This window comes from Mobula hypostoma, chromosome 9, assembly GCF_963921235.1.
Source record: "Mobula hypostoma chromosome 9, sMobHyp1.1, whole genome shotgun sequence".
NCBI classification, from domain to species: Eukaryota; Metazoa; Chordata; class Chondrichthyes; order Myliobatiformes; family Myliobatidae; genus Mobula; species Mobula hypostoma.
Genome location: NC_086105.1, coordinates 132,325,809 through 132,340,202, shown reverse-complemented (window position 1 = coordinate 132,340,202; position 14,394 = coordinate 132,325,809). Strand labels below are relative to the sequence as shown.

Here is a 14,394-nt window from a genome sequence, read left to right as displayed (position 1 = left end):
GATCCCGCCCTACCTGACGCACCACCCGCCCTCAAGCTCCCGCCCCTCCCCCTTTGACGAGCAAGATAGGTTGTTTTGCAAGGCCGTCGCGTGCACTACGCGTCATCGCCATCAATACCAGCATAAACCGTTTAATTTAAACGTACAGTTCAACTACATCATTACTCTCGGAATATTTTAGTTTTAGTGATAACGTTCTTTCTGTGCACGTCAAATAATGGTGGACACGAAACAGTTTTGAAGGAAGGCTGTCGGCGCTGAAAAGTGATCGCAAAGAATTCTGGGATTTGTAGTTTGCACTAGCCGCCCCTTTGTGGCTTCATGTTAGCGTAAGCAGGCAGAAGAACTTGGTCTCCCAGCAGCCAGCGCTCACCGAGCATTGCAGCGGCTATCGCCGAGTCAACCAGTATGTTGGTGAAAGGCTTGAATGTCACGGGCACATTTTAATATATCGCAATAGGATGCGCGGAAGAAGTGTCTAGAAGTGATGTTTGGCCGTTCGAGGAGTTGGGTCGGCGGGAGCTCTGGGAAGTCCCCCAAAAACATTCATTCCTTAGAGCATCTGAAGTAAGTGTCTCTGTGAACATTGTAGCCCGACAAATGCCGGAGTTACTCGCAGCGTCGAGCAGTATTTCCTGGATGAATCAGGCCTTGAGGTCCAGGCCCTTTTCAATTACTGTTTTAGCAATGAACCCGGCATGTTTTCAGAGAGTGTTATAAATTCCTTCCCTCGGAGCATTTGTAATTACGTTAGGTTAACATCTGTTTAGTTGAATTGTTGCAAAAAAAAGTTTTATGGTTGTAAAAACGACCCAGATGTTTTATTTTATTGGAACATTTTGCCAATCCTTCAACGAATGTCTTGCCTTTCGCTGAGTTAAAGGAAACACGCTGATAGTCCCTGTCCTGTAACGTCAGTTTAAACCTTTTGTCTCCACAAATGCTTGACCCGCTGGGTTCTTTCTGTTTCGTTTATGATCTCAGTGTTTTAAAGAATGGACCTTTATGATCACCAAAGATGATTTTGTTCAGTGTTTTGGCCGAAAGAGCATGCTTGACAGTGAATGACATTTCATGCAATGTACATTGTCGTTCATAACTGGTTAAACAAGTTTTTTAATATCCCATGATACGTCCTTCACTGCATCTTGCTTTCAATTTAGACTTGAGAATAACTGAAACTGTATATAATTATTATTAGTTAAAGCCATGATAAATAAGAGTAGATCATTTAGCTCTTTGAACCTTCTCTGCTATTGATGATCTTTTTTGTTGTATGCTCAAGTTTTGTATAGTTGGAGTAGGCAGAACTTATATTTATTTACTACTTATTTTCTTCGTCAGACATATCAATTTATTCCCAAAAATCATTTCTGCTGGATACGTAATTACTGAGGAATTAAACAAGGAGTTTATGTACAAAGGAAGTAGATCAAGCATGTTATGATTTAGGAGGCGAAAATTAAGTACTTATGGAAGCAAAGGGTAGAAAGAAGGATGACAATTAATCTTTTGGTAATAACCACTGTATTCTTTTGGGTGTAGGAACAGAATTATACCATTTGTCCCATCGAGTCTGCTGTGCTGTTTCATCATGGCTGATTTATTCTCTCAGCCCCATTCTCTTGTCTTCTCCCTGTAACGTTTGATACCCTGACTTATTAAGAAGCTGTCAATCCTTGCTTTAAATATATGCAATGACTTGGGCCTCACAGCCAATTATGGTGGATCCACTACCTTCTGGCTAGAGAAATACCTTCTCATCTCTGGTCTAAAGCCTTGTATTCTGAGGCTATGCCCTCTGGCCCTAGATTTGTCCCACTGAATTGGAAACATCCTCTCCAGGCCTTTCAAAACCTAGGAGTTCCCCTTCATTCTTTTAATCTCCCGTGAGGACGGGGCCAAAGTTATCAAACTCTCCTCAGAGTTTAACCCTTTAGTTCCTGGGATCATTCTCGTAAGCTTCCACTGGCCCCTCTCCGATGTCAATACATCTTAGATAAGGGGCCCAAAACTGCTCTCGGTACTCCAAATAGGCCTGACAAAGCCTCGGCACTGCATCCTTGCTTTTATATTCTTGTCCTCTGGAAATTAATGCTGACATTGCATTTGAATTGACTTTATTTCGTACATCCTTCACATACATGAGGAGTAAAAATCTTTACGTTACGTCTCCGTCTAAATGTGCAACATGCAATTTATAGTAATTTGTAATAAATAGTATGTACGACAGGACAGTCAATATAGTAGAGAAATACAATGTATCAGCATGAATTAATCGGTCAGATGGCCTTGTGGAAGAAGCAGTCCCGGAGCCTGTTGGTCCTGACGTTTATGCTGTGGTACCGTTTCCTGGATGGTAGCAGCTGGAACAGTTTGTGGTTGGGGTGACTTGGGTCTCCAATGATCCTTAGCCCTTTTTACAGACCTGTTTCTGTAAATGTCCTGAATAGTGGGAAGTTCACATCTACAGATGTGTTGGGTTGCCTGCACCACTCTCTGCAGAGTCCTGCGATTGAGGGAAGTACAGTTCGCATACCAGGCAGTGATGCAGCCAGTCAGGATGCTCTCAATTGTGCTCCTGTAGAACATCCTTAGGATTTGGGGACTCATACCAAACTTCCTCAACCGTCTGAGGTGAAAGAGGCGCTTTTGTGCTTTTTTCACCACATAGCTGGTGTGTACAGACTGCAAGAGATTCTTGGTGATGTGTATACCGAGGGATTTAAAGCTGTTCATCCTCTCAACCCCCAAATCCATTGAAGTCAGTAAGGATTAGCCTGTCTCCATTCCTCCTGTAGTCCACAACCAGCTCCTTTGTTTTTGCGACATTGAGGGAGAGGTTGTTTTCTTGCCACCACTGTGTCAGGGTGAAGACTTCTTCTCTGTAGGGCTGCCTCATTATTATTTGAGATTAAGCCAATCAGTGTAGTATCGTCAGCAAATTTAATTAGCAGATTGGAGCTGTGGGTGTCGACACAGTCTTAGGTATATAGAAAGTATATCCATGCCTTCTTTATTACTGACTCAATCTGCAAGTTAACCTTAAGGGAATCCTAGGATTTATATTTTGGTTTATACTTTCTATTTTTACCTTCAGCTTTCTGTGATTTATCTTAACATTGTGACTGTGCATTTTCTTTTGGAAGATCTCTGCAAGAGAATATAGTTTTGTAGCCTGTATCCTGGCATTGCTCTTGAAACATTTTTACCTCAATGTAGTCTTTTCATTTGCTGATAGGGTTCATCAAGGAGCTGTTGAGATTAAGATTATTGTTGATCTAAACAGACTGATGCAAGGCACAGCTGCTTTAGTGTCCTTTGACATGAATGCTTTGAGAGGCTGGTCATTACTAGACTGAACTCCTGCCTCAGCAAGGACCAGGACCCATTGCAATTTGCCTATCGCCACAATAGGTCAACGGCAGATGCAATCTCAATGACTGTCCACATGGCTTTAGACCACCTGGACAACACAAATACCTATGCTAGGATGCTGTTCATTGACTATAGCTCAGCATTTAATACCATCATTCCCACAATCATGGTTGAGAAGTTGCAGAACCTGGGCCTCTGTACCTCCCTCTGCAATTGGATCCTCAGCTTCCTAACTGGAAGACCACAATCTGTGCAGATTTGTGATAATATCTCGTCCTCGTTGACGATCAACACTGGCGCACCTCAGGGGTGTGCGCTTAGCCCACTGCTCTACTCTCTATATACCCATGACTGTGTGGCTAGGCATAGCTCAAATAACGTCTATAAATTTGCTGATGATACAACGATTGTTAGTAGAATCTCAGGTGGCGACGAGAGGGCATACAGGAGTGAGATATGCCAACTAGTGGAGTGGTGCCACAGCAACAACCTGGCACTCAATGTCCGTAAGACCGAAGAGCTGATTGTGGACTTCCAGAAGGGTAAGATGAAGGAACACGTACCAATCCTAGTAGAGGGATCAGAAGTGGAAAAAGTGAGCAGTTTCAAGTTCCTAGTTGTCAAGATCTCGGAGGATCTAACCTGACCCCATCATATTGATGCAGTTATAAAGAAGGCAAGACAGCGACTATACTTCATTAGGAGTTTGAAGAGATTTGGAATGTCAACAAATACACTCAAAAACTTCTATTGATGTACCATGGAGAGTATTCTGACAGGCTGCATCACTATCTGGTATTGGGGGTGGGGGGGGGGGGCTACTGCACAGGACCAAAAGAAGCTGCAGAGGGTTGTAAATCTAGTCAGCTCCATCTTGGGTACTAGCCTACGAAGTACCCAGGACATCTTTAGGGAGCAGTGTCTCAGAAAGGTAGCATCCATTATTAAGGACCTCGAGCACCCAGGGCATGCCCTTTTGTCACTGTTACCATCAGGTAGGAGGTACAGAAGCCTGAAGGCACACACTCAGCAATTCAGGAACAGTTTCTTCACCTCTGCCATCCGATTCCTAAATGGACATTGAACCCTTGGACACTACCTCACTCTTTTTTTAATATATAGTATTTCTGCTTTTTTTTTTACACTTTTTAAATCTATTCAATATACATATACCGTAACTGTTTTACTTTTATTTTTTACCTTAAAAATTTTTTTTTCTCGTCTATATTATGTATTGCATTGAACTGCTGCTGCTAAGTTTGCAAATTTCATGTCACATGCCGGTGATAATAAACCTGATTCTGATTCTGAAGATATTTGCAAGGTTCCATTATTATCCCTGGACATTATATCTCTGAGTCTATATAAAGGAATTTATGCACGTTCCTGATTTCCTTTTTGGCAGTTGTACATTTTATTCTTTGTCCTTCCTAATCTATAGATTCTGTATGGATATGGGATAACGAAATTTTAGAATTGGTACTTAATATGTTATTATAGATGCGCTTCCTACAATTTCAGTCCAGTCTGATTGATAGTATTCCACAGAAATCACCGGCTTGTTGGCTGCTCAAAATATTCTTTGTTGTGGGGATAGAAATAAAGTTAAAAGTACAAATATGTCACTATGTACAACCCTGAGATTCGTTTTCTTGTGGGCATACTCAACAACTCCAATAACCATAATAGAATCAATGAAAGATCACACCAATAGGACAAACAATCAGGGCAACAAGCTGTGCAAATACAAAAAGAAGGAAAACAAGCACTAAATATTGAGAACATAGGATGAAGAGTCTTTGGAAGTGAGTCCATGGGTTCACAGGCCCACAGGTGAAAAAAGAGCAAGTTATTAATGATTTACATCTGAGTTCTGACTCTAAAGAAGAAGGGTCTTGGCCTCAAATGTCAACTGTTTACTCTTGACATTGAAGCTACTTGACCTGCTGAGTTCCTCCAGCATTTTGTGTGTTACCTAGGGTTCTGACACTGGCTTTAAATTAACCTCAGGCGAAAGATTAAGCATCTGTGTGTTTCTAGGTAAAAACAGATAGGCAATTTTATAACTGTCTTAATGAGTAAACTTGCCAAACAAATAACAGACTTGAAAAAATTGCATTAAGATAATAAAAATAACTGAAAATTTGATTTAGTACTGAACTAATAAGTTCAGAAGTGTTACAGAATCATGCATATTTTATGATGAGAATATAAATAGGTTTAGCGTTCTGGTTTAACTTCTTTATGAATAACTAATAGCAAACAGCTAAAAGTGTAATATGTGCTTTTTGTGAGGGGGAGAAAGCAAATTGTTTGTAGTGGATGTAAGGAATACAGAATTCTATGATTTAGGTCAAAGCAGGTGCAAATGTTAAACAATGCTTGAAATGGGAACAGAAATTGAAGAAGTGGCTGACCTTTTTTTTGTAGGGCTTTATTTTGTCTTTGCCAGAATTTCTTTAGATTTTAAGTATTGCAACATTCAAACAGTGAGTTGTTGGTCTCCCCTTTCGCTATGAAAGTAGTGATATCTATCTATCTCTATCTCTCTCTCTCTCTCGTAGAATTGCTGGGTTGTGGACTGTAGTTTTTGATGAGTATAGGTCATGGTCTTTGGGGGCTTTGGGTAACTGATGCTTCCTGCGGGAGAAAATGTGTGTGTGGTGGGGGGGATGGTTGATGCTTTGCTGCTGCTTGTGCATGGGGGGAGGGGGAGGGGACTCTGGCGTTCTATTGTTTTTCAGTCATTTATTCTTTGGGTTTTCTTCTGTTTCATGGATGTTTGTGAAGAGTAAGAATTTCAAGTTGTATACAATATACATTCTCTAATATTAAATGGAACGATTGAATTTAAGTATTAGGCAATCACTTAATTTGCAGTTATGTTGTATTATAAAACAAAATCTAATTTGTTAAAGCGAGCTACACAGTTAATATAAAGTAGTCGTGAAAATACAAAGTGATACATTGTACATCCAAATATTCAGATCCATTTCAGAGGTCGGTTATTTCCTGTGATTTCATTGAAAATCCTAGGAAAATGTATAGTTGGCCAGGATAAGGATGGTAATTTCTGATATTTGTTGTGAAAGGATATTATTGTATAATACTGCAAGCATATGAATATATTACAGCAATGCTCAAAGCAAAACACCTATTGAAGCAAACTATTGTGTGAGTAACATTGTTTTTAAAAAAATTCAAGATTCAATACTTAGTGTTTTGAAAGATATTGAATCAAATCTGTTTGAACTACTTTTAATCTGTTGCTGTAGAAAAATGGGCAGGGTGTAAATATATTTAATGTTAGCAATGTTTTTTTCTCCCATCACCACACTGTAAATAAATGAAGCTGTTTAAATATTGTACCATCCTTTTTCTCCATGCTGAGCTCATTCCTGCCTGAGAAGCGACTTGGATCTGATCCAATTTTCCTACCAGAGCAACAGGTCCACAGCAGATGCCATCTCATTGGCTCTTCACTCAACCCTGGAACATCTGGACAGCAAAGATACATACATCAAGATGCTCTTTATCGACTACAGCTCAGCATTCAATACCATCACCCCCTAAGAACTAATCGAGAGAGCTTCTAGACCTTGGCCTGAGTACCTCCTTGTGCAATTGGATCCTTAATTTCCTCACTTGCAGACCCCAGTCAGTTTGGATTGTCAAAACATCTCCACAATCTCAATCGGCACAGATGCACCGCAAGGCTGTGTGCATTATCCCCTGCTCTTCTTGCTTTACACTTATAACTGTGTGGCTAAGCACAACTCCAATGCCATATTTAAGTTTGCTGATGCCACCACTGTTGTTGGGCGAATCATAGGTGGTGATGAATCAGCACATAGGAGGGAGATTGGAAAATCTGATGTGTGGTGCCTCATACTCAATGTCAGCAAGACCCAGGAGCTGATTGTTTACTTCAGGAGCAGGAAACTGAAGGTGCGTGAGCCAGTCCTTATCGGGTGATCAGAGGTGGAGAGAGTTGACAACTTTTAAATTCCTTGGTGTTATCTCAGAGAACCTGTCCTGGACCCAGCAGATAAGTGTATTTACAAAGAAAGCGCAACAGCAGCACTACTCCCTTAGATGTTTGTAAAGATTTGGCATGACATCTAAAACTTACACAAACTTCTTTAGATGTGTGGTGGTGAGTATATTGACTGGCTACATGCAGCCTGGTAATGGAAACACCAATGCCCTTGAACAGAAAATCCTACAAAAAGTAGTGGATATTGCCCAGTGCATCATGGGGAAAGGCCTCCCCACCATTGAGCGCGTCTACACAGAGTTTTGCCGCAGGAAAACAACATCCATCATCGGGGATCCCCATCACCTGGGTTGTGCTCTCTTCTTGCTGCTGCCATCAGTTTAAAGGTATAGGAGCCTTAAGACCCACACCACCAGGTTCAGGAACAGTTTTTACCCCTCAACCATCTGGTTCTTGAACCATAGGTGATAACCTCACTCAACTTCATTTGTCCCATCAGTGAGCTGTTCCTACAACCTATGTACTCACTTCCAAGGACATCTCATGTTCTTGATATTCATTACTTATTTATTATTATTATTTTTTCTTCTGTATTTGCACAGTTCGTCTTTTGCACACTGGTTGTTTGCCCAGTTGGTGTGGTCCTTCATTGATTCTGTTATGGTTATTGGATTTACTGAGTACGCCCATAAGAAAATGAATCTCAGGGTTGCATATAGTGGCATATATGTACTTAGATAATAAATTTACTTCGAACTTTTTAAACTTTGAGACTAAGGGTGAAACCGGCACTCACAATCGATTCTTTCAGTTCACTCCATCGTTGCTTAAAATGTTTGATTGTTAGAAAATAAATTATGTGCGTCTGAGACTGAATCACTATGTGATGAAGGACAACTGCACGCTCATTCTGACAGAAATGTGATTTCAGGGTACCACTTGTCAAGTAACCATCAGCTAGAGGGTTTCAGCGGATAAGTGCCAGGAGGGAGATCAGTGAGGAGGGATGGGGGGAAAGAATGGACAAGGGAGTTGTGTAGGGAGCGATCCCTGCGGAATGCTGACAAGGGAGTTGTGTAGGGAGGTTGAGTTGTGTAGATAATTATCCGTGTAAGCGGAACAAGTGCTACACATGCCCTTACACTTCCTCCCTTACCACCATTCAGGGCCCCAAACAGTCCTTCCAGGTGAGGCAACACTTCACCTGTGAGTCGACTGGGTTGATATACTGCGTCTGGTGCTCCTGATGTGGCCTTTTATATATTGGCGAGACCCGACGCAGACTGGGAGACCGCTTTGCTGAACATCTACGCTCTGTCCGCCAGAGAAAGCAGGATCTCCCAGTGGCCACACATTTTAATTCCACATCCCATTCCCATTCTGACATGTCTATCCACGGCCTCCTCTACTGTAAAGATGAAGCCACACTCAGGTTGGAGGAACAACACCTTATATTCCGTCTGGGTAGCCTCCAACCTGATGGCATGAACATTGACTTCTCTAACTTCCGCTAGGCCCCACCTCCCCCTCGTACCCCATCTGTTACTTATTTTTATGCACACATTCTTTCTCTCACTCTCCTTTTTCTCCCTCTGTCCCTCTGAATATACCTCTTGCCCATCCTCTGGGTCCCCCTCCCTTGTCTTTCTTCCCGGACCTCCTGTCCCATGATCCTCTCGTATCCCCTTTTGCCTATCACCTGTACAGCTCTTGGATCTCCCCCTCCCCCTCCAACTTTCAAATCCCTTACTCACTCTTCCTTCAGTTAGTCCTGACGAAGGGTCTCGGCCTGAAACGTCGACTGCACCTCTTCCTACAGATGCTGCTTGGCCTGCTGCGTTCACCAGCAACTTTGATGAGTGTTGCTTGAATTTCCAGCATCTGCAGAATTCCTGTTGTCTGACCATTTATCTGTTATGCTAGTTCCTGCATGCCATCCACTTATTAAATGTGTCAAACTAGTTCAAAGGGAGAAAAAGAACTGGCTAGAAGGAGCAACCTCAGCATTACAAGGCTTGTTTGAAAATACAGACTAGAGCACGTTCAGGGAGGCAGCTACCTACAGCCGTCACATTAACATTACTGAATGTGTGTGATCTAGGACTGGCCATGTGGCAAGGCGTATTGAGGACATCATCTTTATTAAACACATCTTTGTGAGGGCAAATCGGAAGCCATGGCTAACAGCAGAGGCCCAGGCACAGCTGAGAGATTGGGATGCTGACTTCAGAATGGGGAATAAGATGGCTCTCAGATCAGCAAGAGCTGTTCACCATCAGGAAGGCAAAACAGGATTATTGACAGAAAATATACAGCCATTTCTGTGACACCAGAAATGTGAGGTGCATGTGAACTGATTTGACTTTATTTCTTACAACTTTCACATACATGAGGAGTAAAAATCTTTGTTATGTCTCTGTCTAAATGTGCAAATTATAGTAATTTGTAATAAATAGTACATATAGTAAGATATACAACAGAACTGTTAATATAGCTGGGCATTCGGTCCATAATGGACTACAAGTCCACCCTGCATATCAACAACAGTAAGGTTTCTCTTCTTGATAGGCTGAATTTCTTTTGCACTCAGTTTGATGCAGGGTATGATGTGCCAGCAAGGAAGTCCCCCCTTCCCCCCAAGGAGCAGGTACTCTGTCCTTGCAGCTGATGTGAGGAAAATTCTAGCCGGGGTCAACCCAGGTAAAGCTTGGTGTACTGCTAAGCACTGGCACTCCACAGGGTTGCATGCTCAGCCTACTGCTGACCCTTGACTGCATTGATATATCCAGTTCAAAGCAAGCCATCAAGTTTGCTGATAAGTGAGATAAGTGGTTGGCCTCAACAACGACATCAAAATATTTATTTATATAGAGATACAGCATGGAGTAGGCCCTTCTGGCCTTTTGAGCCGTGCTGTTGCAGCATCCCCAAAACCCTGATTAACTCTAACCTAATCGCGGGACGATTTACAATGACCAGTTAACATGCATCTTTGGGAGGAAACTGGAGAACTTGGCGAAAGTACTCGCATTCCATGGGGGGGGACGTACAGAGACTCTTTCCAGAATGTCATCGGAATTGACTCCAGAACATCCTGAGCTGTAATAGTTTCGCACTAACTGCAATGCTACCGCCGTGCTCAGATCGTGTGCACAACTTGAGGCTCAATGTGGACAGGACCAAAGAGCTGATTGTGGAATTTAGAAAGGAGCAGACTGACTATTCCTCATTGCATATACAGGGCTCCTCTTTGGAGAGTGTTAGGAGCGCTAAGCTTCTGGGAGTGCACATAATGGGCAATATCACATGGTCTCTCAATACCACCTCTTAGGTCAAGAAAGCATGGCGGCTTCTCCACTTCTAAAGGTTCAAATTTGAAAGTAAAATTTATTATCAAAGTGTATGTCATCTGAGATTCATTTTCTTGCAGGTAAACTCAATAAAGTTAATAACCATAATAGAATCAATTAAAGATCACACAGGGCAGGCAGCCAGCGTGCAAAAGACAGCAAATCGCAAATACAAAAAGAAAGAAATGATAATAAATAAGCAATAAACATTGAGAATATGAGATAAATAGTTCTTGAAAGTATGTCTATAGGTTGTGGGAACAGCTCGGTGATTCAGTGAAGTTATCCCCTCTGATTCAAGAGCTTGAAAGTTGAGGGGTAATAACTGTTCCTGAACCTCCTGTACCTTTTTCCATGTAGCAGCAGTGAGAAGATGACATGACCTGAGGGGACAGAGGTGAATGAGGCTCCCCTCACCCATTTTAACCAATTTTTACAGGAACACCATGGAGAGTGACCTGACCAGCTGCATCACCATCTGGTATGGGGATTGCAAGGCATCTACCACAAGCCCGACAAAGGTTTGAGGACTGCTGAGAGGATCATCAGGGTCTCTCTTTCACCCATTATAGAGATACAAATCAGGAGCGCTGTGTACACAGGGCCCTTAGCATTGTCAATGACCCCTCCCATCTGTCCAACAAGCTCTTTGACACCCCCTACCATCAGGCCGGAGGTACCGGAGCGTCAAGTCAGGACAAAAAATGTTAGGATAGGAAACACCTTCTTCCCTCAGGCTGCAAGACTACTGTACTCCCTGACACCACCCAGCTCTCATCACGTATGAAGCGCCAGTAGCATTATGCTGTTTACTTTTTAACTTGTGTTGTATATGCACTGTATTATTTGTTAATTTATTTGTGGTGATATTACTTTGTTATGTGTGTGAGTTATATGTACTTTTTTTTGTACAGCTTGGTCAGGAGGAAGATTGTTTCGTTTGGCGGTAATCGTGTATAGTTGAATGACAGTAAACTGAACTAGAACTTGATTTATATGTCAGTGGTAACCACCATAATGAGTTCCCTAACTCTAACGGTCCTGCTTATTAAACGTGCTGTTTCAATTGAAGTTCAATTTCTTCTTCTTAAATTTATCCTTTGGCAAAATTGTTGTCTTTGTCCGATTCAATAAACTTCATTAACCCTTTCTCCAATAACTATGACCCTCCCTGACCTTACAGTCTTGAAGGAGATTTCACATTTATACCTTTGTCATGAAACATTCTGCTTTTATTTCCCTAATAACACCTTCCTACACCCTCCATATCCATTCATCATATTTATGAAGCTCTTTAATCCATGGCATTGTTTCCTCTTCTGCATCTTCCCACATCTTAACCTGGGTTCCCCTAATGATAGGTGCCATATTGTAATCTTTCATGTGCTGGAATTTTTTAAAAAATTGCTGATGCTAGAAATATGAAATAAGAATCAGAATGCTGTTGAAAATCTTAGTGGGTTAGGCAGTATCTGGAAAGGGAAATGGTTAACAATTTAGTTTTACTCTGCTGAATTTTTCCATCACTTTCTCAAGATTCAAGATTGTTTATTGTCACTACAGACACTCTGTTTATATCCCTCCATTCACTCTGTCAAAATATCCAGTAAAACTAGAGACCATAAGAGATAGGAGCAGAATTAAATTTTTGGCCCATCGAGTCTGCTCCACCACTTCATCATGGCTGATCCATTTTTCACTCTCAACTGTATTCTCCTGCCTTCTTTCTGTAGCCATTCATGCCCTGACTAAGCAAGAACCATTTTATTGACCTTTGCCTTAAATACACCCAATGACCTGACCTCCACTACCACCTGTGGCAATGACTTCCACAGATTCACCACCATCCGGCTAAAGAAATTCCTTCTCATCTCCGTCCTAAATGGACGTCTCTCTTTTCTGAGACTGTGCCCTCTGGACCTAGACTCCCCTGCTATAGGAAACATCTTCTCCATATTCGCTCTATTTAGACTTTTCACCATTTGCTAGGTTTCAGTGAGATCCCCACCAACTACCCCTCCTCCTCCCCCCCCAATCTTCTAAATTCTAGCAAGTACAGGCTCAGAGCCATTAAACAGTTCTCATACAATAACCCTTTCATTCCTGGAATCATTTTTGTGAATTTCCTCTGAACCCTTTCCATTTTCAGCACATTTCTTGGATATGGGGCCCAAAACTGTTCATAGTACTCTCAAGTGAGGTCTCACCAGTGCCTTATGAAGCCTCAGCATTACATCCTTCTCTTATATTCTAATCTTCTCGAAAGGAATGCTAACATTGCATTTGCCTTTTTCACTACTGACTAAATCTGCAAGTTAACTTTTAGGGAATCCTGCATAAGGATACCTTTGCACCTCAGATTTCTGAATTTTCTGCCCTTTTAGAAAATAGTCTATGCCTTTATTCCATACATTTCCTGACACTGATCCATCTGCAGCTACTTTGCCCATTTTCTTTATCTGTCTAAATCCTTCTGCTTCCTCAACACTACCTGCCCCGTACCTATCTTCATATTGTCTGCAAGCTTGGCCACAAGCCTTATCAATTCCGTCATCCAAATCATTGACATTTAACGTAAAAAGAAGCGATCCTAACACCGACTCCTGCGGATCAGTGCTAGTCACCGGCAGCCAACCAGAAAAGGCTCCCTTTATTCCCACTCTTTGCCTCCTGCCAATCATCTGTCTGTGTTAGTATACTTCCTGTAATACCATGGGCTCATACCTTGTTAGCAGCCTCTTGTGCAGCACCTTGTCAAAACAAATCATCCACTGATTATCCTTTGTCTATCCTGTTTGTTATTTCCTCAAATAATTCCAACAGATTTTTCAAGCAAAATGTTCCCTTGAGGAAATCATGCTGACTTTGGCCTATTTTATCATGTGCCTTCAAGTACCCTGAGATCTCATACTTAACAATAAACCATCCTAACCACTGAGGCCAGACTAACTGGTCTATAATTTGCTTTCTTCCACCTCCCTCCCTTCTTGAAGAGTGGAGTGACATATGCAATTTTCCAGTTCTCTGAAATCATGCCAAAGTCTAGTGATTCTTGAAAGATTACTGATGCCTCCACAATCTCTTCAGCTGCCTCTTTCAGAACCCTGAGGTGTAGTCCATCTGGTCCAGTTGACTTATCTACCTTCAGACCTGTCAGCTTTTCAAGCAGCTTTTCCCTAGTAATAGCAATTGCGTTCACTTCTGCCCCCTGACATTCTTGAACTTCTGGCATACTGCTAGTGTCTTCCACAGTGAAGACGGATGCAAATTACTTATTTAGTTTGTCTGCCATTTCCTTGTCCTCCATTACTACCTCTCCAGCATGATTTTCCAGCGGACTGGTATCTATTCTCACCTCTCATTTACTCTTTATATATCTGAAAAACTTTTGGTATCCTCTTTGATATTACTGGCTAGCTTACTTTCCTTCATATTTAATCTTTTCCCTCCATATAGCTTTTTTAGTTGCCTTATATTAGTTTCTGAAAGCTTCCCAGTCCTCTAAATTCCCATTCATTTTTGTTCTATTACGTTTTCTTTCTTTTGCTTCTATATTATTTTTGACTTCCGTTGTCAGCCATGGTTACATCATCCTGCCTGTAAAGTGCCTCTTCTTCTTTGGGATGTATCTATCTTGCACCTTCCGAATTTCTCCCAGAAACTCCAGCC

At 41.7% G+C, this 14,394-nt stretch overlaps 1 protein-coding gene across 5 annotated transcripts in view; it reads left to right on the top strand.

Annotated features, from left to right (window-relative positions):
- Window positions 1-140: 140 nt before the first annotated feature.
- Window positions 141-14,394, top strand: part of clec16a (C-type lectin domain containing 16A) — a 243,201-nt gene continuing 228,947 nt past the window's right edge. For 2 of the 5 annotated variants that reach the window (XM_063059196.1, XM_063059194.1), the window contains exon 1: window positions 143-567. In XM_063059196.1, the coding sequence (XP_062915266.1) occupies window positions 488-567 (80 nt within the window). In that variant the 5' untranslated portion in view covers window positions 143-487. Of the gene's footprint in view, window positions 568-14,394 lie in introns of all 5 variants that reach the window. The other 3 variants (XM_063059198.1, XM_063059195.1, XM_063059197.1) reach the window with 3 other exon arrangements.